The sequence below is a fragment of the Pleurodeles waltl genome, chromosome 2_2 (assembly GCF_031143425.1).
Source record: "Pleurodeles waltl isolate 20211129_DDA chromosome 2_2, aPleWal1.hap1.20221129, whole genome shotgun sequence".
NCBI classification, from domain to species: domain Eukaryota; kingdom Metazoa; phylum Chordata; class Amphibia; order Caudata; family Salamandridae; genus Pleurodeles; species Pleurodeles waltl.
The window spans coordinates 158,149,375-158,173,948 of NC_090439.1; the positions used below are offsets into that span (position 1 = coordinate 158,149,375).

Here is a 24,574-nt window from a genome sequence, read left to right on the forward strand (position 1 = left end):
GACTTTGGCAAGTTGATAGTGAACCCCAGCGAATACAAAAGGTTTGCCATAGTCTGGAGGTGGGAGACGACTGTCTGGGGTGAGTTTGCCTTCAACTGCCAATCGTCGTGGTAGGGGAAGACTGGGCCCTTAAACTGCGCACATGAGCTGCCACCACTACTATCACTTTCGTGAACACCAGAGGGGCACTGGTAAGGCCAAAAGGGAGCACAGTAAATTGAAAGTGCTCGCGACCTACCACAAATCGTAGGTAACGTCTGTGGGCTGGCAAGACGAGAATGTGGAAGTATGCTTTTTGCAAGTCAACACTACCATTGAGTCTTGGGGATCCAGAGCAGAAAGGAACTGAGCAAATGTCAACATTTTTATCTTCTCCTTTTTGAGGAAAAGGTTGAGGGACCTAAGATCTAATATAGGACGAAGACCCTTGTCCTTTTTCAGCACCAGAAACTAGCGGGAATGGCAACCACAACCTACTTCTGGCAATGGAACCCTGTCTATAGCTCCTTTGGCCAAAAGGGCTTGGACTTCCTTGTGGAGAAGCACCATATGATCCTCCAATATTCGATTGTATGAAGGTGGCATGGCTGAAGGAGGTGTCTCAAAGGGGAGGGAGTAGCCCCTTTGGACAATCTGAAGAACCCACCTGTCTTAGGTTATGGATTGCCATTGGGGGCTGGTGATGGCGAATCCTGCTGCCAACTGGTTTCTGGTGTACCCGCAGACTAGGAAGGTTTGGAGGCTGAAGGTGGTGGGGGATGTACTGGGCAACCCACTGGCTCCCTGATCCCCTGGGGGAGTGGTATCCCGTTGCCACGGAGGAGCTGTACAGCATGCGCGGGTCAATGGCCAGGGGAGAAAGGACATGGTTGGGTGCCCCTTCCTTAGCCATGAAAGGGGCAAAAGGTGGACTGCTAGGGTCTAGGAGCAGGCGTAAGGCCAAGGGACCCTACCATGGCTCGGGAATCTTTGAAGCTCTCGAGCGCTGAGACTGCCTTGTCTCCAAAGAGACGTGTGCCATCAAAGGGCATGTCCATCAAGGATTGCTGCACATCTCCTGAGAAGCCAGATGTTCTCAGCCAGGTGTGGCATCTCAATGCCACCGTTGATGCAACAGATTTGCCCAGAGAGTCGGTCATTTCCAGTCCACAACGAATCATGAACTTCGCTGCGTCCCTCCTGTAAGGAAATGCCTCCTTTGCATGGTTACCCCCTGACTTTTTGCCTTTTGCTGATGCCAACTTATGACTGAAAGTGTGCCGGGACCCTGCTAACCAAGCCCCAGCACCAGTGCTCTTTCCCTAAACTGTCCCTTTGCTTCCACAATTGGCACAGCCCTGGCACTCAGATAAGTTCCTTGTAAATGGTACCCCTGTTACCAAGGGCCCTGATGCCAGGGAAGATCTCTAAGGGCTGCAGCATGTCTCATGCCACCCTGGGGACCCCTCACTCAGCACATGCACACTGCCTCACAGCTTGTGTGTGATGGTGGGGAGAAAATGACTAAGTCAACATGGCAGTCCCCTCAGAGTGCCATGCCAACCTCACACTGCCTGTGGCATAGTTAAGTCACCCCTCCAGCAGGACTTACAGCCCTAAGGCAGGGTGCACTATACCACAGGTGAGGACATATGTGCATGAGCACTATGCCCCTACAGTGTCTAAGCAAAACCTTAGACATTGTAAGTGCAGGGTAGCCATAAGAATATGTGGTCTGGGAGTTTTGTCAAACACAAACTCCACAGTTCCATAATGGCTACACTGAAATCTGGTAAGTTTGATATCAAACTTCTCAGCACAATAAATGCACACTGATGCCAGTGTGGAATTTATTGTAAAATGCACCCAGAGGGCATCTTAGAGATGCCCCCTGAATACCAATCTGGCTTCTAGTGTTAGGCTGACCAGTTTCTGCCAGCCTGCCACAACCAGACGAGTTGCTTGCCACATGGGGAGAGTGCCTTTGCCACACTGTGGCCAGGAACAAAGCCTGTACTGGGTGGAGGTACTTCTCACCTCCCCCTGCAGGAACTGTAACACCTGGCGGTGAGCCTCAAAGGCTCACCCCTTTTGTTACAGCGCCACAGGACATCCCAGCTAGTGGAGATTGCCCCCCCCCCACCCTTGCCACTGCCCCCACTTTTGGTGGCAAGGCTGGAGGAGATAATTAGAAAAACAAGGAGGAGTCATCCACCAGTCAGGACAGCCCCTAAGGTGACCTGAGCTGAGGTGACCCCTGCCTTTAGAAATCCTCCATCTTAAGTTTGGAGGATTCCCCCAATAGGATAAGGGATGTGCCCCCCTCCCCTCAGGGAGGAGGCACAAAGAGGGTGTAGCCACCCTCCAGGACAGTAGCCATTGGCTACTGCCCTCCCAGACCTAAACACACTCCTACATGTAGTATTTAGGGACACCCAAGAACCCAGGAAATCAGATTCCTGCAACCTGAACTAAGAAGGACTGCTGACCTGCAGGCCTGCAGAGATTATGGAAGACGACACCTGCTTTGTCCCCAGCCCCACCGGCCTGTCTCCTGACTCGAAAAACTGCAACAGCGACGCATCCAACAGGGACCAGCGATCTTTGAAGCCTTAGAGGACTGCCCTGAACCCCAGGACCAAGAAACTCCCGTGAGCAGCGGCTCTGCTCAACAAACAGCAACATTCTTGCAACCTTTCTGCAACTTTCAAAGACCTCACTCTTCCTGCCAGAAGCGTGAGACTTCACCCTCTGCACCCAACGCACCTGGCTCAAGATCCATAGAACAAACTCCACAGGGAGGACTCCCAGGCGACTGCGACTTTGTGTGTAGCCCGAGACGACCCCCCTGGACCTCCACAACGACACATGCAGAGAGAATCCAGAGGCTCCCCCTGACCGCGACTGCCTGTAGGAAGGGACCCGACCCCTGGACCAAGTACTGCACAGGCAGCCCCCAGGACCAGAAGGAACCAAACCTCAGTGCAGGAGTGACCACCAGACGACCCTCTGCCTAGCCCTGTTGGTGGCTGGCCCGAGAAGCCATCCTGTGCCCTGCCTGCAATGCCAGAGTGACCCCCGAGTCCCTCCACTGAAACCAATACAAAACCCGATGCCTGCTTTGCACACTGCATCCGGTCGCCCCTGTGCCGCTGAGGGTGTGTTTTGTGTGCCTACTTGTGTCCCCCCCAGTGCTCTACAAAAAACCCCTGGTCTGCCCTCCCCCCCCCGAGGACGTGGGTACTTACCTGCTGGCAGACTGGAACCGGAGCACCCCTGTTCTCTATAGGCACCAATGTGTTTTGGGCACCTCTTTGACTTCTGCACCTGACCGGCCCTGAACTGCTGGTATGGTAACTTTGGGGTTGCCTTGATCCCCCAACGGTGGGCTGCCTATGCTCAGGAACTGAGACTTGTAAGTGTCTTACTTACCTCCCAATCTAACCAATACTTACCTCTCCCAGGGACTGTTAATTTGTGCATTGTTAAATCACAAGTAAGAGTACGGGGTTCTTGTAGCGAAGGTAGGTTGGTAGTGTACCTATTGCGACACTAGACCACCCGTGACCCTCAATTAGAGGTGAAATGTGGGTGTGCTGTGGTGTGGTGTGTGGTCTGGGACGGGGGACTTCCTTTACGGACTAGGTGGTCTCACACACTATACAGTGTCATGCTTCATCATATGACCACCTAGCCCCACCCAGGTAGGACAGTGCCACCTGGGCGGACTCTACCTCACTGTTAAAGGAACAGGAGGGAGTGCGTAAATTAATTTTATTTCTGGAAAAGGGATCCAGCTATACTAGGGAAATAAAAACACCTACTCAGATACCCGGGTGAATTTTTTTAACGGAGGGTTCTGTGTGGTGTGATTAAAATAAACTGGGGAACCGGTGTGAGAGCAATGACTCACAAGGTCACCTATCTAAAAAAAGTAGCCGACATGTTTCTGCCCTTGAAATTGAGCTATGGAGGGTCTCTGGGCATTCATCAGGGCATTGGATCCCTGTTGCATATGCTTTTTAAGCGCTGCATAAATAATCACATTAGAAAAGGGGTGAAGGAAGGGCCTACCTTTACTAAGGGAATACCTGGGGAGGACCTACAGTAAATGGGATAAAAACAGACCAACAGAGTGATAAGGTAATACACAGCAAACCACAGCACACATGGCATAATTCATGCAAGACGCAGGAGTACTGGTTGCATTTTATGAATAACAATCGCATCAATACTAGCTATGCGCGCAGATATGTGGGGGACAATAGGCAAGGGAAGGAAATTTCTTACCCTAACATTCGAGGCTAGTGGCCTTTGGTATCCTGGAGAGGGAGCGTCCCCTTATAGTCAGACTCTAAGGTTCGAGGGAAAAGGCAGAAGGGAAGAACCCATATGAAGGTAGATGGAGAAATACAAAACGGGGAAAAAAAGAGAGAAATCTCGAGTGAGTAGAGTGAAAGAAGGAGGGGAAGACAAGAGGGAGAAGAAAGGGGCGTCTGTCAGAGTACAGGAAAGGAATGGCCAGAATGACCTATTCGAGAGAGAAGGCAAAGAGAGACTGAAACACGCAGCCCACACTGATAAGGTGTTTAGAGGGGAGGCTGAAACAAAAGAACCAGAAAGGATAGAGCAAGAGAGGTAAAGACGTGGGGACAATAGAGGGTAATCCATAATGGAAGCAGGGAAAAGTGGAAGACAAAGGAGGAAAAAGGGTAAGATGGAAAGGATAAGAACATAAGGAGAAGAAAAGCCAAGGGAGAAAGGGAAGCAATTGGGAAAAGAAGAAAAGAAGAAAGAAAGGAATTAGAGAAAGAAAGAAATGAGGAAAACGGAGAGAGATCTCTTATCTGTGAATCCAACGCTGGCTGACTCACTGCATCAAAGGTGGGTGCTCTCTGTGCGCCTATACCGACCTCTCATCAGGACCGCTTGAATGAAGTGGCCTGGTAGTGGTTGGTAGATATAGTGGTCCTAATTAGGTGGGAAGGGATCCAGCTGCTGGCAATCACCGTCGCGACCCGGGTGCAGTCGAAAACCGTAAGTGCTGACGATGTTCCTTCGTTGTGGGTATTAGTAAAATGTGGAGCGGTCGAACCCGGTGATGCCAGGGACCGGAAGTGGCCAAGCGCGATATGGGAGCGCCCTGAAATGACGCTGCCCTCGCGCATGAAGGTAGAACAACGAGGTATCCGAGCTCGGCAAAAGCTCCGCACTGGGCGGCCGAGGCTTGGGAATACCCGGCGTGCGGGGACGGCGCTGGGGAGACGCCCCTCCCGCACGTGCCGCTGGGAAATGTAGTTTTCTGAAGAAAATGTTCCAGGACCGTCCACGACATTTGCAGACTTTTCCCTCGAACCTTAGAGTCTGACTATAAGGGGACGCTCCCTCTCCAGGATACCAGAGGCCACTAGCCTCTAATGTTAGGGTAAGAAATTTCCTTCCCTTGCCTATTGTCCCCCACATATCTGCGCGCATAGCTAGTATTGATGCGATTGTTATTCATAAAATGCAACCAGTACTCCTGCGTCTTGCATGAATTATGTCACGTGTGCTGTGGTTTGCTGTGTATTACCTTATCACTCTGTTGGTCTGTTTTTATCCCATTTACTGTAGGTCCTCCCCAGGTATTCCCTTAGTAAAGGTAGGCCCTTCCTTCACCCCTTTTCTAATGTGATTATTTATGCAGCGCTTAAAAAGCATATGCAACAGGGATCCAATGCCCTGATGAATGCCCAGAGACTCTCCATAGCTCAATTTCAAGGGCAGAAACATGTCGGCTACTTTTTTTTAGATAGGTGACCTTGTGAGACATTGCTCTCACACCGGTTCCCCAGTTTATTTTAATCACACCACACAGAACCCTCCATTAAAAAATTCACCAGGGTATCTGAGTAGGTGTTTTTATTTCCCTAGTATAGCTGGATCCCTTTTCCAGAAATAAAATTAATTTACGCACTCCCTCCTGTTCCTTTAACAGGGAGGTAGAGTCCGCCCAGGTGGCACTGTCCTACCTGGATGGGGCTAGGTGGTCATATGATGAAGCAGGACACTATATAGTGTGTGAGACCACCTAGTCCGTAAAGGAAATCCCCCGTCCCAGACCACACACCACACCACAGCACACCCACATTTCACCTCTAATTGAGGGTCACGGGTGGTCTAGTGTCGCAATAGGTACACTACCGACCTACCTTCGCTACAAGAACCCCGTACTCTTACTTGTGATTTAGTATTGTTTTTGGGAGTCGAGTACGGTTGTGTTCTTCCTCTATCCCCTTTTCTCCCATATACTCTCTCTTAGTGTAATGTTGTGTTAATGTGTGCATTGTGTCTACTTTTAAAATAGCTTACTGCCATTTTAACAAAAACTTTATATGTTATTGCTCTAATTCAAAGTTCCTAACTTACCTGTGTGGAGTACCTTGCATTTTATGTATTTACTTCAAATCTTGAACTTGTGGTTCTAAAACTAAATTAAGAAAATATATTTTTCTATATATAAACTAGTGGCCTGGAGTTAAGTCTTTGAGTGTGTGTCCCTCATTTATTGCCTCTGTGTGTACAACAAATGCTTAACACTACCTTCTGATAAGCCTACTGCTTGACCACACTACCACAAAATAGAGCAGTAGAATTATCTACTTTTGCCACTATCTTATCTCTAAGGCGAACCCTTGGACTCTGTGCACACTATCTCTTACTTTGAGATAGTACATACAGAGCCAACTTCCTTCACCTCCCATCTGGTATGGCTTGGGAAAGAATAGTTTGGGCCTCCTCCGGAACTCTAGGCAGCACTTGCGCGACCATATCCCAGAGAGAATGGGAATAGCGGCCCAAAAGGCATGCAGTGTTCACGGCCAGCAGCGCTAGACTGTTGGAAGAAAACAACTTCTTTTCCAAGTTGTACAGTCTTTTTGATTCCCTATCTGGGGGAGGGGAGCAGATGAAGAGGAAGCCTGGATGAAAAAGGCTGTCTGGTGTGAGGTGTTGGGTGAGGAATTCTGGGTCTGTCGGCGCAGGCCGATGGCAGCGGGCAATCGTCCCCTTCACAGGAGCCCCTGAGGTGGGTCTGGACCAAGTACCCAAAAGGACGTCTGGCAGTGCCTCATTAAAGGGAAGAAGGGGTTCTGAAGAGGAAGACCCCGGCTAAAGCACGTCTGTTAGGATATTAAACTTACCTCCACAAAAGGTAGCTCAAGGTCCAAGACCTCAGCCGCCCTTCTCACCACCATGGTGTACGGGGCACACTCCTCCGTAGCCACGATAGGAGGAGAGAGCATACCAGTGTCAGGGGAGGTGTCTAAACCACTGGCATCACCCAAATCCTGCACCCAGTCCATTTGGGGGTCAAGCTGCTATTCTAAAGGGTCCAGCATCCCCTCCAAACTCTCCCCATATACATACCCATAAGCATAATAACCCTGGGCCGAGGAGAGCCCACAGAGAACGGAATCGGCGTTGATCAACGTCGTTCTGTCTCTGGGACATCGGGTATGAGAATGGGATCGACGTCAATTGTAGGCCCCAACCGTCGTCGGAAGCGTCAACGTCTGACCCGACACCAGGGGAAGGTCGCTTTGGCACGACCGGCGTCTGGGCGGATCTGCGATTGGAACTGGAGGAGCCCTCCGGAGCAGTGGCCGAAGCGGACGACTTCGAACCGGAGGGGGCCCCCACCAACTCACCTGTGTCCGAGGGCGCCAAAGGTGGGTCGGTCTGCCCAAAAATGAGGCGCATTGCCTTATAAAACTCTTTGAGCTGGCCAGGGGTGGCTCCGGCTCCCGGAAAGTAGGGGAAGCGCAGGGCCGACCCAGATAAAGGCTCCGAGGACAGATGCCTAGAGCGTTGACGCGCTTCCCACGCCGCGACAGGGTGAAGTCGAAGAATGTTTGTTCTTCTTTGACTTCTTTTTCTCATGACCCGAATGTCCCGATGACATCGAGAACGAAGAGTGGTGGTGACTCCGCGGCCGGTCTCGAGGCCTTCCTCTCAAACGAGACCGTGAGCTCTGCGGAGTCGAGTGTCGGGGTGCCATGAGCTTTAGGGACCGCTCCCTCAAAGCTTTCGGGTTCATGGCCTGACACTCAGAGCACGACGTCGGGTCGTGATCGCGCTCCAACACCAAAGACACACGAGGAGCGGATAAGTCACCAACATCATTCGGTGACAGGAGTCGCAGGGGTTGAAACCGGTCTTGCAGGACATCCCTCCAGGCATCTACGACCTCGTCAAAGTGTTGTCGTAGTAAAAAAGTGACCGAGGTAGCTCTTTCCAGATCTGCGCGTAGGCTGGCGCCTATATACGACAGCGACGTCATCACGGCCAACACGATGCCAACGACACCCGCGAAGTCCACTGACGCCACCTGACGGCACATAGAGGTACTGCTCGAAGAAATATCTCCAGATCCAGAGACTGACGACTAGGCAAATTCAAAGTTAAGGAATCTGCAACTAGAAGTCTCTATCAGATATAGTAATGTATCTATGCTACACCCCTGAACAACTTCACACCTGGAATGTTACAAAACCTGGCACATGTTGGAGGGAATGTGGGCAAATGGGGTTGTTATTACATCTGCTATGGAAATGCCCCAAGCATACTTAATATTGGAAAGAGATAATGAAAGACAAAGACAACATATTCAACACAAAGATGTTAAGATTCCAAGCATATGTAATCCTAGGGGTAGAAGACAGCCTCACTTACCCCCTACACTCCAACAGGAGCAAGCTAATGGCACTCTTACAGGGTGCAGCCAAACAGGCACTAATGAGTGTTTGGGGACCACACATACAGTACACCAGACCACCGGAAATGGCTATAAAAGATCTGGAAATTGCTAGGCAAGGAGAAAATTTCTTTGACAACCAATAACAGGAATAGTTTGCAGAATGGTGGTGCCCTTGCCTAGACTTTCTTGCTTCCGAATTACAAGAACCTACTTGCCCCAGTACCTAAGGGTCCCCAAACTAACTGAGCAAAGGGGCAAAAGATAAATCTGGCCCAGATGTGGACAACAATCAGCAATGAGAGCTCAATAGGCTATACACCGGTTAAGTTCCAGCAGAGAGGTGAGGGATGTTGCCTAGGAGGGGGGTGAGGAGGAAGATCATTTTGATTTTTTCTTTGTTTTTATGGATAGGCATGCACCGAGGTTCTTCTATCTCACATTTTCTGACCTATTGGCCTCAGGGTTTTAGGTGGGGTATGTTGTACCCTTTTCCTTCCCAAAAAACACAATAAAACAAAATTGAGAAGAAAAATAAAGATGGCTGGCTGCTGTGAGTGTGCACAATTCTTGAGCATCCATCTAGGGGGAAAAAGGGCTTTGACAATGTTTTTTTCTGTCAGTCATCCAATATATTTTTTGCTGATGCTTGACATTGTTAAATTCTTCAACTACTTTGGGTATTTTCTTGAAAATGTGGAGATCAGACATAATTTCTAATAAATAAGCATCACACAGCAGTCCAATGACATGAAAGTAGTAACATATACAGCACATGAATGCAATATTTACAAGTGTTATTTCAGTTTAAGGTTCAATCTCTTTATCAGATGTGTGAAGCCGTAATGGTTTATATGGTGCCTCAATGTGAGAAGGTGTGTGAAATTGTGTGTTTGATAGTCTAGTCTGTATGCTGGAGGTACAGGCAGCAAATACGAATTCTCAGTACTTGCAAGTAAAAGTGGTTTATTGTGCACCCCAAATCTTTACTTTAACTCTCAGCTTGGACAGGAAATAGGGTTTGGGCAAAAATACAATGCTATGATACATCCCACGATCGGAAATGAACATCTGCCTTACCTAAGAAAAGGGACAGAAGATATTTCAATGACCAATCAGGACACTACTTTGCACAACTATTTTAAGTGTAGGTGTTATATAATACCCACTTTAAAACCCAATGACCAACCTCTGTCTCTCTCTCTCTACATCAATAACTGTGAGGTGACCCCTCACGCCTAGGAGTATGACTATAATTAAAACAAAACAGCCAACATCTCATTGGTTGGCCGGGGATCAGTATTGTATAGTTGACATGAAGCAAGAAAAATGAGTCAGTCGGCAAGAAGAATGATGGTCTGCAGGATTACATGGAGATGAACAGAAGTAGGACATTCTTTAGAAAACCACAGCTAACGGATAGATATTATTGTTATTATTTGATACATTGCTGTTCCTTTCAACAGTCATTATATACACTATTTATTGAGCAAGCAAAAGTTCATTTTTGTGTAAGCTTGTCGATTCTTTCTTCAAATTAGCTTTCTTCATCAGTTTTGTACATTCTGATTCAAACTTTTAAAAAATCCTACTTTTTTCAAATTTAGGTCAGCAACAAGATAATTCCTCACACACCAGTGGATCTTTTTAAGTGTGAAAGACTTATTGGGGACATGTTGACAGCTGACCTAGAATGCAACTCAACCCAATGCTTTCCACTGGTGTTTTGTCACTTGTTTTCTTGCTTTCTATGGGTTTTTTGGTTTTAACCTATCTATTTAGTCGGTTTCCTTCCTGTGGAGCATAGCCTGTGTACCATCTCTCTGATTGTCTCCTTTGACCCTTGCACAACTATGTGCTTTTCAGGAATTTTTTTCCTTTTTCTAAAAGCAATCCATAAGAATGCATGCATTTCTCTCATTTTTCCAGTTCTCCTAGCACATTTCTTTACATAACATTACCAGTTCTACTTTCAACACTTTTACCTTTGAGCCGCTCTTAGTGCGTTTTGAGTTTTATACAGATTTATCATCCATTTGCTCTCCTTATATTTCAACATGCATGTGTCATTTCTTACCATTAACACAATTTTATTATAAAACCTTCTTCAGCATAACTGGAGAGTGAATGTGTTTTACCATTCAGTATGTCCGCTTCTCTCAGTACATTTCTTTTCAGAGCATTATAACAATTTATTTTCATAACTTTATCCCTTCCAGCAGCCACTGTTTAAGACAATCTCCTGTGAAAATTAAGTCCGGGTTGTGCGCTCTCGTTGGATCGCTTCCACCCCACCACCCAAAAAAACCCAAATTGCTCAGTCTCCATGTTGCTTCCTAACACGCATTCCAATGTAGCTCTGTTTACCCTCCGTGCTCCTTCATCCCCACCCCCCTGTTGTTTTTCCACCCTCCATGATTCTGCCCACTGTATTGCTTCCCCACCTACATTTGTCCCCAAACTGCATTCTTGCCTACCACCTGCTCGTGTTACTTTCTGTTTTGTTTGCAGATCCAACTCAAAAGAAAAAAAATAATACTTGTACCATTTTGAAGGTGCATATATGCTTGGTGTGTGTCTGGCAACAAATTGACCAAGCTGGCCCTGTTGGCTCCCCCCTCCCCTCTTGTTTATTAGCCACAGCATCAGGAATGCCTAAGGAGAAAGAATTATGGAGACAGGGCAAAGTGGGGCAGGAAGCAAACAAACAAGATGGACAGCACTGTGAAGCGCCTCAAAGAACAAAGCTGTATAAAAGTGAAAGCCTGCACAAGATGTGAAACCGTACGTAGGATGCTGTGCAGCATGACTAAAATGATTTGCAAAACCCAAACTTAATGGCTTTGGCAGTGCTTGTTTTTCTAGTGTCCCCTTCCTACTTAAGCAATGAATATGATTACAGTTGAATGGGAGGACTAGCTGTTGCACACATTCACAAGAAATGACAGAATATCTTTGTCAAAGATATTGTTAGAATGTGAGCCAGAAGAGGAAATTAATTGTTACTCAGGCCTGCTGCCAGCCCGTCCTCCACCACCCTGTGCCCCTCCCACCCCAGGACCTACGTAATGGAGGCCATAGCGTGACCATGCAGCGGGGGGTGCGCCACTGGCATGCCAAAGGCAAGCCCATCTATGCCCGCCCGCGTCTAAACCACACCCAGCGCCATGAACCCTGGTTCTCCCACTATCTGCCGATTCTCAGCCTCCTAACTCCAAGCCTGGCCCCCAGGATTTGAGACAACTGCGCATCACATCCTCCCCAGACCACGTGCAGACCATTCGCCTGCCTCTGATGACACTTCACCTGCAACACTGACACCACCATGGCCCCATACGGTGACCCTCCAATCCAGAGAAACAACTCCACTGTCTACTGCTCAACGCAAGATCCCTCTGCAAACACGCCACGGAAATATAGGAGATCATAACCACGCTCAACACAGACCTAATGTTCATCAGCGAGACCTGGCTCTCGCTCTCATCTGCCCCTAGCATCACCTGCGCTACTCCACAAAGTTACAAGCTGTTTCACAGAGATCACCACAACAAGCATGGAGGAGGCATTGCCATCATAGACAAGGACAACCTCATACACACCACTGTCAAGGAACAAACATCTCCCTTCATGGAACATCTTAACCTTCTAATCCGAAACAGTGCCAGAACCACCACCACAGGTGACCTCGCATACCAGCCCCCGGGCCCCGCCCTGCCTTCTGCCAGGCTATCAGTGAATTAATCGTCCAATGGCCATTGATTTAAGACCCTACATCGTTTTAGGTGACCTCAATTTTCATCTCGCCGACCTCAACAACCACATCTCCACCAACCATCTGGACAACTTAAGCAACATCGGACTCAAACAACTAGATACCAGTCACACACACAACGCAGGACACACCCTGGATCCCATTTTCACAGCCAGAAACGGGATTCAATTCTCCCACACAATGGAGCTATCATGGACTGACCACCACATCGTTTACTTCAGCATAACAAGCAGATCAGAGCCATCCACCACTCTCCCTGCCCCCTCACCGCAGGTGGTAAAAAAAATCAGAGACCCAATGGACCACCGCCTTCAACTCCAACAAACCTAACCCCTCCAGCAGCCTTGAGCAAGATACCCACAATTCCCCATGGTGGATCTTAAACTGCACCAAAGAGGTCACCCCCGCAAGGAAATCCAACACTACAAGATCCAGCAAACCTGCTAGCTGGTTCTCTCCCAAACTCCACACACTCAAGAGAGAATGCAAACGGCTAGAAAGACGATGGCGCATGAGCAAGGACCTAGCGGACCGCACCACCTTCAAAGAAGCACTCAACAAATATCATCTCCACCTCAAAGATGCAAAAAAGGGTGCTCTACTCAGCTGCATCGAGAAAAGCACCAACCACTCCAAGGAACTCTTCAAACTCAGATTTCTCCTGCCCAGCAGCCACCGTAAAACACAGTCCAACCCTCCCAAACCCCCTGCGACACACTACCAGACTACTTCCACGACAAAATCACAGCCATCTACAACAACTTTCACTACCAATCTACCAGCATTGACCACCTTCTCACCCCTCAGACAACACCCCCTACCCACCAGATCACCGACTGGAAGCAACTATCTATTCAGGAAACAGCAGCCTTCATGAGTCTGACGCACTCCGGGTCTCCCAACGACCCATGCCCCCATTACATCTTCAACCTGAGGGAGATCAGCAGCATCCTCGCACCCATCCTCTTACGCTTCCATCATGATTGCCACCAACCCCGAAGCATGTAAGCAAGCATAGGTCAAACTTCTTCTGAAGAAACCATACGCCTCGCTGCTCCCCCTTCCCAGCAAAGGTTCTGGAAAGAGCCCTCAACCGAAAGCTTTCCAAACATCTAGAAGGACACAATCTACGGGACACCTCGCAATCTGGCTTCTGCACAAACCACAGCACTGAGACCGTCCTGATCGCTGCAACAGACATCAGAGCCCTCGGCGATCACAGAGAGAAGGTAGCCCTAATCCTCCTCTACCTCTCAGTAGTATTTGACATCGCCTCCTTTACACCCTCATCACCAGACTCCACCATATCTGAATCCGAAGTGACACCCTCAAATGGATCCATGCTTTCCTCACAGGACATACCCAGAGAATCAGTCTACCACCTTTTACCTTAGCGCCCAAGAAGATCATATGCGGCAATCCCAGGGGTCATCACTCAGCCCCACCTTCTTCAACACCTACATCACGCCGTTGACAGGGATCGTCTGTTCTTAAGGACTCAATATCATCTCACATGCCGACGACACACAACTTATACTATCTCTCTCCAAGGACCACGGCACGCCTAATGGATGAGATCCAACTGCCTGAAACTGATCACAGACAAGCAAGAAGTAATCTTTTTTTTTTAAAAACACTTCACCCTGGTACAACACCTGGTGGCTCACCACAGTCGACACAACCCCCAACCCCGACTAACCACGCCCATAACCACAGCATCATCATCGACATCAAGCTCACTTTCAAGCAACAGATAAACGCAGTGGCCTCTTCCTGCTTCAACAGTCTCCGTATGCTACACAAGATTTTCAGATGGATCCCCACAGACACTGGAAAAACAGTAACCCAAGCCCTCAACACCAGCAGACTTGACTACGGAAACATCCTATACACCAGACTCTCCACCAAGCTCCTCCACCGGCTTCAAACCATACAGAATGCGGCAGCTGGACTTATCTTGGACCTCCCCAACCAGACCAGCATCACCACCCACCTCAGAAGTCTAAACTGGCTTCCTGTGTACAAGAGCTGCAAATTCAAGGTTCTTAACCTTGCGTACAAAGCCCTCTACAACATCGGAACCAACAGAGAACTCCATTCAAACTCCATCACCCTCGCACATGTCCTGCATGTTTGCCTCAGCTGCTGTGTAGGCTGCCCTTTCTTCTGCCTCACCAACAGCCCCGCCCCCAACTGCGTGCCACTCACAACCTTCTCAACTTCAGGAGGGAACTCAAAACCTGGCTCTTCAACGAGAGGCCACCAGCACACAGCACCAACCCTCAGGGTGATAAGCTAAGCTTTAAAAACACCGACTGATTGACTTTCACTGGGCATTCAGCCGCTTTGAGGTCACCCAATGAAGAAAAGGTAATAATCCATGTGAAAATACATAAAAAAAAGATGTCCTGTAGAGTGTCCTGAGCAACACTTCATAAAGTTACTTGAAGAAACTAGAATCAAGGAGTAGAATTGGAATATATGAATTGCTGTCATATGTAGACACTTTGGTTGACTGACAAAAAAAAACATCGACTGTCCTCGACTGAAAGACCTAAGTTCAAATAAGCAGCTTCTAAATATATGATTCCTTGACCAGAAGAACATCTCAACAACCTGTCACCAACAAAGATCCTGGAAATATTAGATCATTCTGGTAGACCCAGACCTCTGGAAAATCATTTTAGGAAGTGCACAACTAACAAACTCTACGAAGGGCCCAAAGACCTTAGGGTAGGACTTTGAGTTCCCAGATAAAAGCTGAACATAAGCAGCACCAAAAACAGCCATGAAATAAGAGTGTTGATCCATGATTACTAGTGAAATTAAAAGCAAGACTCCAGATAGTTAAACCATAGATAAAGTGAACACCTCAGAAAGGGGCACCCCACAAGTACACAGAGGCAATGTCCTTAAGGAGGGATAGTGTTAGAAGCCTATATACAGTTAGGGTGAGCTTACAGACTGTTCGTGTTGAGATGAGCAATGTGGCAACTCTCTGCCCAAACTACAAACACTTTGATGAAGAAATATAGGTCTAGTAAGACGGCTTTAAATTTGGTGGTGGGCTGTCCAATATCCACATCTTGCAGACTGGTGTTTTAGGAAACACCTCTCATGATCACAGGTAGTCCTGGGTGAAAACAGACCTCAGGGTAGTTCAACGGGTGTTACGCTTTGGTCGGCAGCAAAGTCACAGAAGTGTCAGAATATAAGGGACTGAATGCAAATAAAGAGCAGTTGAGCGGCTATCACCAAGACACCAATAAACATCACATTAGCAGAGATGTACAATGGAGGACTTTATACAATGGGGGTCACAAGAGTGTGCTGACTGGTAAGAAATTATCCATGATTTCTGCAGGAAGAAGTCTTCTGAAACCAGAGAAGTCAGACTGCATCTTCTTCTTGGACATCTATGAGATTTAACAATCACCATCTATGGGAAATGAAGGCAGACTCACAGGGAACATTCATTGTCTTGAGTACTGAATTCATCCTGCGACTTCCACAGAAGGAGAAGAGCAAGCTAGGCAACCAAAGGAATGATAGAAAATCCTAGTTTGAGAAGAAAGGATACCCTGACACCATCTTCGTTATAAATATGTAAGAGTCTGGGAGGGGAAATGGGGGCATTGTTGTGAATCCAGCATTGAGGACGTCTTTTAGAGCCACTCTGTTCTGCCACCCTGGGATCCAACATTCTCCAAAGCTAAATCTCGCTGCATCTGTGCCTAATTAACCATCATCACACAGGGGATACATCAGCACCACTTAGAAGCAATAATTCCACGCAGGGGCTGTGCAGCGCGGGCCATGACCTTCGGAAGCCCACCTTCATGAACAGCTGCTGCCCACCAGTTCAGCGATGGAATGAGCCTGCCAACCACAGAATACCAGCACAGAGGATTGTCACAAAGTGAGCCGCTCGAGACAACAGGGGTGGAGCCCATTAACAACCAGACTGCTGCAGAGAGCCCTTCATCCGTCTCAGCCTGCTTTAGGTTCTGGATTGGGGCAACAGCAGTCTTTGCCATCAGGCTGAGGTCTGCGGCATCAACTGTGCACACCACCTCACAGGTGAGAGAGGCCCCAGACATCTCCTGTAGGGCCTCAGCATGCTGAGGACTTCACTGTCTTCACTGGATGCGACTGTCTGGCCCCCACAATAATACTGTTCTGCACTGAGTGCTCCACCGGGGCGGCACATCTATCCCTAGTCATTCCCATTGGCCTGCCATTCTCACTGCGTTGTCCCCGTCGGGATGGGAAGATTTAAATTCAATGTCTAACAACTGTGCTCTGTGAGCTTAGTCTTTCCCATCAGACTGTGGACATTAGTGAATCTTCAAAGGTGAACATCACAGGGCCTATGAACTACGATATCACCTGTAACTGGTGCCGTTTTGTGAATGGTGAGTACCACCGGAGCTAAATCCTGACAGGACAGTGATGGGCAATCCAGGGCACCACCTTGGTGGACAATTAATGTTTTAAAGGACATTGGCCCTTTACCAGTGTGAGGACACCTCAACAATTTCAAGAGGGCCAAACCGGAACTTTGTGACCCAAAGCCCTCAGCTAATCTCAGTCCTTGCTAGATCTTGGGCCAGTCGAGGCCCTGTGTGTATACTCTTCATGAACTCTAGCACCTTGAATTCACATAGAATTGTACTTACTCTCAAGAATGTCACCCTTCCCGAAGGTGGAAGATCCTCTTTCTAAGAAACAGCATTTCTTATGAGTAAGACACCTTCAAGAAGAGAGGGGGAAACTGGGCCCCACCACCCTGCAGTGGATTGCAGGTGTGTCAAACAGGTCGGAACCTGGCATCAAAGAATCTCTGCACTAACAACCTTCTTGCCCACATGTGGTTCCTCCACGCTTCATGAGGCTTTGGTCTGACATCCTTCCAGTAGGAATGACCCCCTAACTAAGGGGCAAAACCTGAGCTGTTCATTCTGCATTCCTGGTGGATTCCAAGGTTTGGCAAGCAGGCCCACTGCAATTAAACAGCCTCACCAGCATAATTCTCCAAAGCAAATACCATGACTGTCATTTTCTGCCTTAAACACAAGTGCAGCGGCTTTGCCAAGATAGGCAGGACTAAGTCAGTTCGCTCGGATGCCACCCCAGGAGCTGGTCCTCCCACCACCGTCCAGGGACACTGCAATGCCACCAATTTCAGACAAATTTGATACCACTCTCAAGGCCTTGAACTCATATCACGCCCTATTAAAGCCAAAGAAGATGCCACTGCTAAAGACACCAACTTCCTTTAAGCAGACCAGAAGAAGTTGGCAGAGTAGGTTACTCACATGGAGAATACCGTTGCTAAGGTATCCCTGTCCATCCAAGGTCTGACAGAGCAGGTATGCTTCCTGGAGGGCTGCACCAAGGATGCAGAAGGCTGCTCCAGATTAAACCATCTACAGGTAGTTGGAATCCCAGTGGAAGCAGAAGATAAAAACCCAGTGGCGTTCATCAAACAATGGGTCAAGTCTTTTATGCCCACTCGAAACCTAACTCCCATTTTCCAAAAGGAGTGCATTTATCGAGTCTTGTCCAGACAAAGTGCTCAGAGCGGCATGACTGGCTGGGCACACAATTAGAAAATCAGCAAGTGCTGCTTTTTCCTGACTACACATTATCCCTCCATTGCCAGCACACTTCTTTCCTGGGTGTGAAAAGGAAACTCAGGGATATAGGAGTCAAGTAACCTCTTCTCTTCACAGTGAAGCTTAAGATCATGTCAGACAACCAGGTGCATTTCTTTACGGAGCTAGAGGCTACCTAGGATAGGTGTCCTCCTCCCAGCGCTGTGATCGCCACGTCAGTGGCTCTGTGTGCCATAGATAGGGGTTGCCTAAGTGACCCCAGCATACTTGCCCGTTCTCTCAACTGAACAGACCTGATCCAGCAAGCAAGAGCCTTTTGCGGTGGGGGCATCCTTTTGAGACCCGGTACCCTTACCCACTGATTGTTCCTTATCCATATATGATGATGCCACCTTGTCCCGCTAGCTACCCAGCGGCCAGGAATCTCCACCAATGGTTCCCCCTTAAAAATCAGATGACCTTCTTTAAAAGCCCTTCAAAGGCCTCAATGCATAATCCCACCTTTGTGCTCAGGGTCTCATTCATAACAAAAAGCTAACTTCCCTCCCCCCTGTCTGTATGGACTCCCATCCTGCCCCTTCTGCTACAATTTCTGCAAAAAAAGGCAAGTAACCTTTTCCTATGTACTGTGTAGGCAGTTTGAATGATGCTCTTTTCATTCACTGTCTAGCTCACCACCTCCTTCCAACAGAGTCACCACAGGCTTTATTAATGTTTATGCGGTTTGCCGTTTGCTTGCTACCAGGTTTGGTTCTTGTTTTACCCCATCACCCTTTAACCCTCAGCTCTGTTACCTCAATACCTAGAGCTCTCCTGTATATTGCAGGCCTGTGTGGAAGTCTGCCAGTTGCCTTCTCTCAGTTACATTCAGTTGCATATCTCATCATGCTTTTCCCAACTAACCACAGGCTATAACCTAATCTCATGGAACATCAGGAGCATATACAATTCAACCTGACATTATAAAATATATGCATTACTTTGTCAAAAAGGGGTTATTTATCCTTCCTACAGGAGACCCACATGGCCCTAGCAGAGGGACCCAGACTTTAGAAATGTTGGCAGGGAACGATTTACTCTACACTATTTAGTCTAAGCCAAGGGAGAGTCATGATATGGATAGGTGCCAGAGTTCCTTTCTCCCTGGAGCCTAAGGGTTGGTTTGCGATAGTAGAGGGCTCCCTGGATGGTTTACTATTGGTATTGGGTAGCATACATGCCCTCAATTCTGATCAACCCTCTAGTGAGACTATCTATGTTTCTTGCATCTTGGGGCCAGCTCCTCTAGATTCCAGGAGAAGACTTCAATGCAGTTCTAGATCCCAGTCTGGATACTACCCATCCTCCACTTCAACTAGACCCTACCATTATTAACTTCTGTTTCTAAGTAGATTGATGAAGACACTGGTCCCTAAAAGATGCACGGAAGATGTACACAACCCAGAACACCACTCATATTCCTTCTACCCCGCCTCCCCCACAACCTCTACATCCAACGAACAATATCCTTTACACAACTGTGCTCAACATTTACTTACTCTGAGAAGACATATTTGACCACTGTCTGATGGTAACTACTGGGGTAGATAAGCCCCTCTAGCTCTACTTGGAGCATTAAGGGGGTAGTGCTAGAGGCCCTCCTAATAGAGATTCCCTGGCAATCCAGTATTAGTGACTATTTCGAAGTCAGAGGCTCTACCTCATCCTGCTCCACGAAGTGGGATGTTTTCAATGTGATTGTACACGGTCACAACATTTGAGAGGCATCAGTCACTCACAGGTAGACTGAGAAAGCGCTCACTATCTCGAGCATCAACTTATCAGTGACCTGTCTTGTACAAATACCCACATGGTGGCCTGGACCCTCAAAGCCTCCCAATGAAAGGAGCTTTGATGATTCAATTATGTATAATACAATACCTGCGTGCATTCTGAGGGGGCAACATGGGAAGACCCCTCACTTGGCTCACCATCTGTAGAAAAAGTCAGAAATTCTCCTTGGTTTTCGCGACTACTACAAGGCACTTAATATTGAGCCTGCAAATGATTGATCTCCACATATAGCAGGGTTACTAGCTGACCTTCCACTTCCCGACTCTCTCCTCAGGACTGCAAGAACTTAGACACACCAATCTTCTCACAGAAAATTAAGACAGTAGTCTGAGATCTCGCAGCAAGCAAGATGTCAAGGACAGACAGCCTCACTATGGGCCACACCAGCCCAAGGCTTTTTGCCCCCGAATTTGCTCAATTCTATGTGTCTTTAGGATAGAGCAATCTCCCTTTGTCCCAGAGGAAGGCCCTATTTTGTCTCCTTGCTAAAGCAATGGTGCTCTCTAAAAGACCTATCCTCCTACCGATCCAATTCCTTTCTAAATTGGAATCATAAGATACTGAATAATTACCCAACTAATTCAACCAGCCCAAAATGGGTTTAATTCCCTGTAGGAATACCTCATTGAATCTCCAAAGACTGTACAGGAACCTAGAACCCTCCCCATTAACCTGGCCGAGATCCGTGGTCCTTATCTTCCATCTTGAAAAGGGATACAATACAGTACCCAGGAAATATCTCTTTGAAGTCCACCAGCAATTTAGTTTTTGTCCCCTTAGTATCCAATTCGCACAAGTCACTTTACTTATGTCCACCGCGCAAGTTTGAGTTTTGCCCTAACTATAAAGCTTCTGGTGATTTGTCTCTGTAGCGATGGGACAAGCAGGGCAATCCCTCTGCCAGATGGGGTTCATGCAGTCTCCATATATGAAGATGACCACCTTCTTTATCTCAAGAACTACCAGCACACTATGCCTGAAACAACACAACTCCTCAAGGACTTCATGGCTGCATCTGTGTAAATTGGCTAAAGTTGTGCCCCTTCCCACTGACTCCTAATATTCCTGAGGTCCAGTGCAACTTGGGCGGAGGTCCTCTACGCTGGGAATCTCACAAGGAGGGTAATCCCCTATGCCCCAGCAATTATTTTGCTAGGTCTTCCTAGCCTATCTTGCCCCAATAGCCCAAGGAATCAAACAACTGTTGGTAATCTCTTTGATGCTGGATATTTACTCCCCTTTGAGGAACTCGTTGATTATCTATGCCTTCGAAGGGGCCAATTCCAACTCTATAACACTATCCAACTTGCAACCCACAGACTCTGGCCCTTCTTGAGTTTTTACCTAGAGCCTCAGTCCTTTATTCAAGTTCCATAAACCATGAGGGTAGGTATATTTCTTGGTTGTATAGGTCCAGAATTTCATAAGCCTCCCGACTCTAAACTCCACTGAGGGACAGGTGGAAGGCAGAGGCGAGTACAGCCGTTCATGGTAAGGAATGGGCGCTAGCACTTGAGTTACCTCATTTGATATCCTGCAAAGTAAAATTCAACCTGATGCAGTACTTTGTACTGCACATAGCCTATCCTTTCCCAGCCACCATAAATAACTTTTTCACACAAGCAGCACCCACAGTCTCCACTATTCAGACCAAGTAGCTGACTTTACCTACATGCTCTGGCCCTGTCCCCTCCATAGACTGTCATATTACAAATGTGGTATCCACCATTACATCCAAACCTATCCCACAAGACTGACCCTCAATAGCATTATAAATATATAAATTGTCCATGAAGGACCATGTGGCCACAAGGTTAGCTAACCTGGCCCTTAGCATAGCAAACAAACAATTACTTTCCAATAGAAGTCGATTTCCCACCCCTCAATAGTGACCTGGGAAATAGGGCTCCTTAAATGGGCTGGTAATCAAAGCTTAACTTTGCATTGGGAGGAGGCTAGAGGACTCCATCAGCATTCCCTTGCAGCACAATGGTACATGATCCTTGTGCACCTGAACATGACAATAACCAAGCATGCTCCCCTGAGTCTATACTAGCAATATATATCACAAGAGCTCCATGATTTCAGACATTACCTTAATTTACTCAGCAACTTTGCACACTACCCTCATTAACAGCCCCTCTCCACACGCTATTTTGTTCCCCCACTATTTGAGATTCTCTTTGCTCTACACAGATCATTAATCTACGCCCTCCCCTCCACCCATCCCCCCTTTCGTCTATTCTACTTTCACATCTAAAATGTTAATATTGGTTGAAATGAAAGAGATCTCGTTTCGGAATATAGTGGTTACATAAAAAAGGACATAATAGCTGCCTAATTTATCTAAGTTGCCAACTGAAGGAAATACCACAGTTAAACCTGTTCTCATAGAGAACCGTAACTACACTTTACAAATGTAAAATCTAACTTGCCTATAATTCAAGCAGTATATAAAATGAATTATAAATTGAATTGCAATGTTCAAAAATAACAAAATTCAAATAAAGTTATGTTACAAAAATGAATATGCACCAGTCTGGGAATGTATTTGAACAACACCTTCACAAAAGAGAAGGATACACGTGTCACTTAAGGATATAAGGAAGAGATGCATGCCAAAGAATAGTAGCTTTTGGTCAGTAATACTTTTTTTTTTCAGGATTAACCTTTCTATAGATTCCCCTTTGAACAAAGAGAATACTAATCAATTTAAAAACTAAAGGTGCCCGGTAATAAGAAATGGCCATTGTGGGCTTTCTCTTTGAGTTAATCAGGATGTTGCTTAGGATTTAATTAAATCTACTTGTACTGAAGATCTACTGTTATAGCTACATAACATTGTCAATGGGGCTGGTACATTTTTAAAGGTAGCATGCAGAGGGATATCAATATTAAAAAGATATGATGTGCAAATTCCTCCAATGACACTGCAGGAAATGAGGCAACCAGATAAGACACCATACAGCAAAACTAATTATTTATCATTTTTTCTAGCTGGTATAAGTTTTTATTTTCATCACATCTCATTTAGATACTGAAAATGACCACAAGATTGTGTTCCTTTTAGTGCAGACAATAGTTTGTGGGGACTGCATGCGGTTAAAAACTGCTGAACACTGAACCCACTGCCTGCTCCTTTTGACCAGTTTTCCTAAAAAAATGACAACCATCCCACTGCAGTCCTAAAGTTTATCAGGTACGGCAATCTCAGGTGCACTTTATGAGAATGCCGTTTTTGGTACCATTATTTATACTGTATATAACAAAGGTATATATTATGCTCACCCAGGTACTCTACCAAGAATAGCTTATTGGGTAGGGGCAAATAACAAACTAACTGGAAACAGAACTTTGTTTTCTTTATTGTTCACCTATATGTTTACATTTGGCAAAATCCACCTTTTCGCGCTACCAAGGTCAAGGTGTCCAAGCTGCATGTTTTGTAATGGGCTGCATGCACAATATAACTGTGCAATCTCTGGTTCCAGACAGATGACTAGGGTAGTACAGTGTCTTATTGTATTATTTATTATCATCCATACAGGATTTACTTATATCTCTACATAGATCTAGTAGCATTCCTTGCTGTGTGTGCCATCTGTGTCCTCAGGTGAACTACTATACAAAGTATTTTGCAGCAATACTTCTTAGAGGTGTCCAATATCCTACCTGGTCTTATCTGGCAGGTCTAGCGCAAAAGACAGCTTAATTGACACAGAGGTTCATCATTCTGTCACTACTTTAATTCTATTGGACAAGAATATTCCTAAATCATATAACAAGCATTTGTTAACCTATAGTTTATAATGGTTTAGAAAAGGTACAGGACACTATGTGCTTGCCCTCATTAATAAAGCTTTGTTTACTTTACCTCTCTGCACCGTTCATGCAGAGATTTAATCTGCTGTAATTGCCAATGGACAGTATACAAACAGAAGAACAATGAAATGCAGCTGTTCAAACTGATTACAGGCACAAGTGATCCAATGTACTTACCACGCAGCAAATCTCATTACATTTGTGTCTGCCACACTGGCGTTTCTTGCTGCAACGCTTGTCACAAAGAAAGGTGAGATCCGCTGATAGGGGGAAAAAAAGAAAGGTTTCAGATGAAACATGTTTTTCAATATAGAATTATAGAAGAAGTAACGAAGATGGACATATAAACAACACATCCTGATGATAGAGTGTTCAAACCGTAGTGACTCCAAGATTATAGTCGTGAAGGCACCACATTACCACAGAATGTTGGGGATGTGGTGGTAAATAAGAAGCTAAGAAACAACTGTCTGCCTCCAAAATATGTAGGCGTTCTACATGCATGTTATACCTTTCTCTACTTCCATTAGTAGTACTGCGAGAAAACAAGATAAATATTCTGTCTGCAAAGGACGTCAGAGGTAGTGGGACATGGTTACTGATACAATGAAGCCTTCTGACCATAAGGGTAGGTGCTACTATCAGGAATGCTTTATGACTTAACATGACCACCGTAATATTCTCATTCACTGGAAACTGCAAAGAGGAAACAAATGGGAAAAAGGGATTTGTAATAGAAACATGATTTACTAAACAGATATGAAAGTGGTTGCAGAATAAAGGCATCTACCCTGAACTGGCAAACAGGTGGCAGTG

At 46.6% G+C, this 24,574-nt stretch overlaps 1 protein-coding gene across 1 annotated transcript in view; it reads right to left on the reverse strand.

The window, feature by feature from the left end:
* NFX1 (nuclear transcription factor, X-box binding 1) overlaps positions 1 to 24,574 on the reverse strand; it is a 1,141,187-nt gene that overhangs the window by 453,111 nt on the left and 663,502 nt on the right. Inside the window, exon 12 of the mRNA XM_069219549.1 lies at positions 23,936 to 24,018. Within this exon, the coding sequence (XP_069075650.1) occupies positions 23,936 to 24,018 (83 nt within the window). The remainder of the gene's footprint in view (positions 1 to 23,935; positions 24,019 to 24,574) is intronic.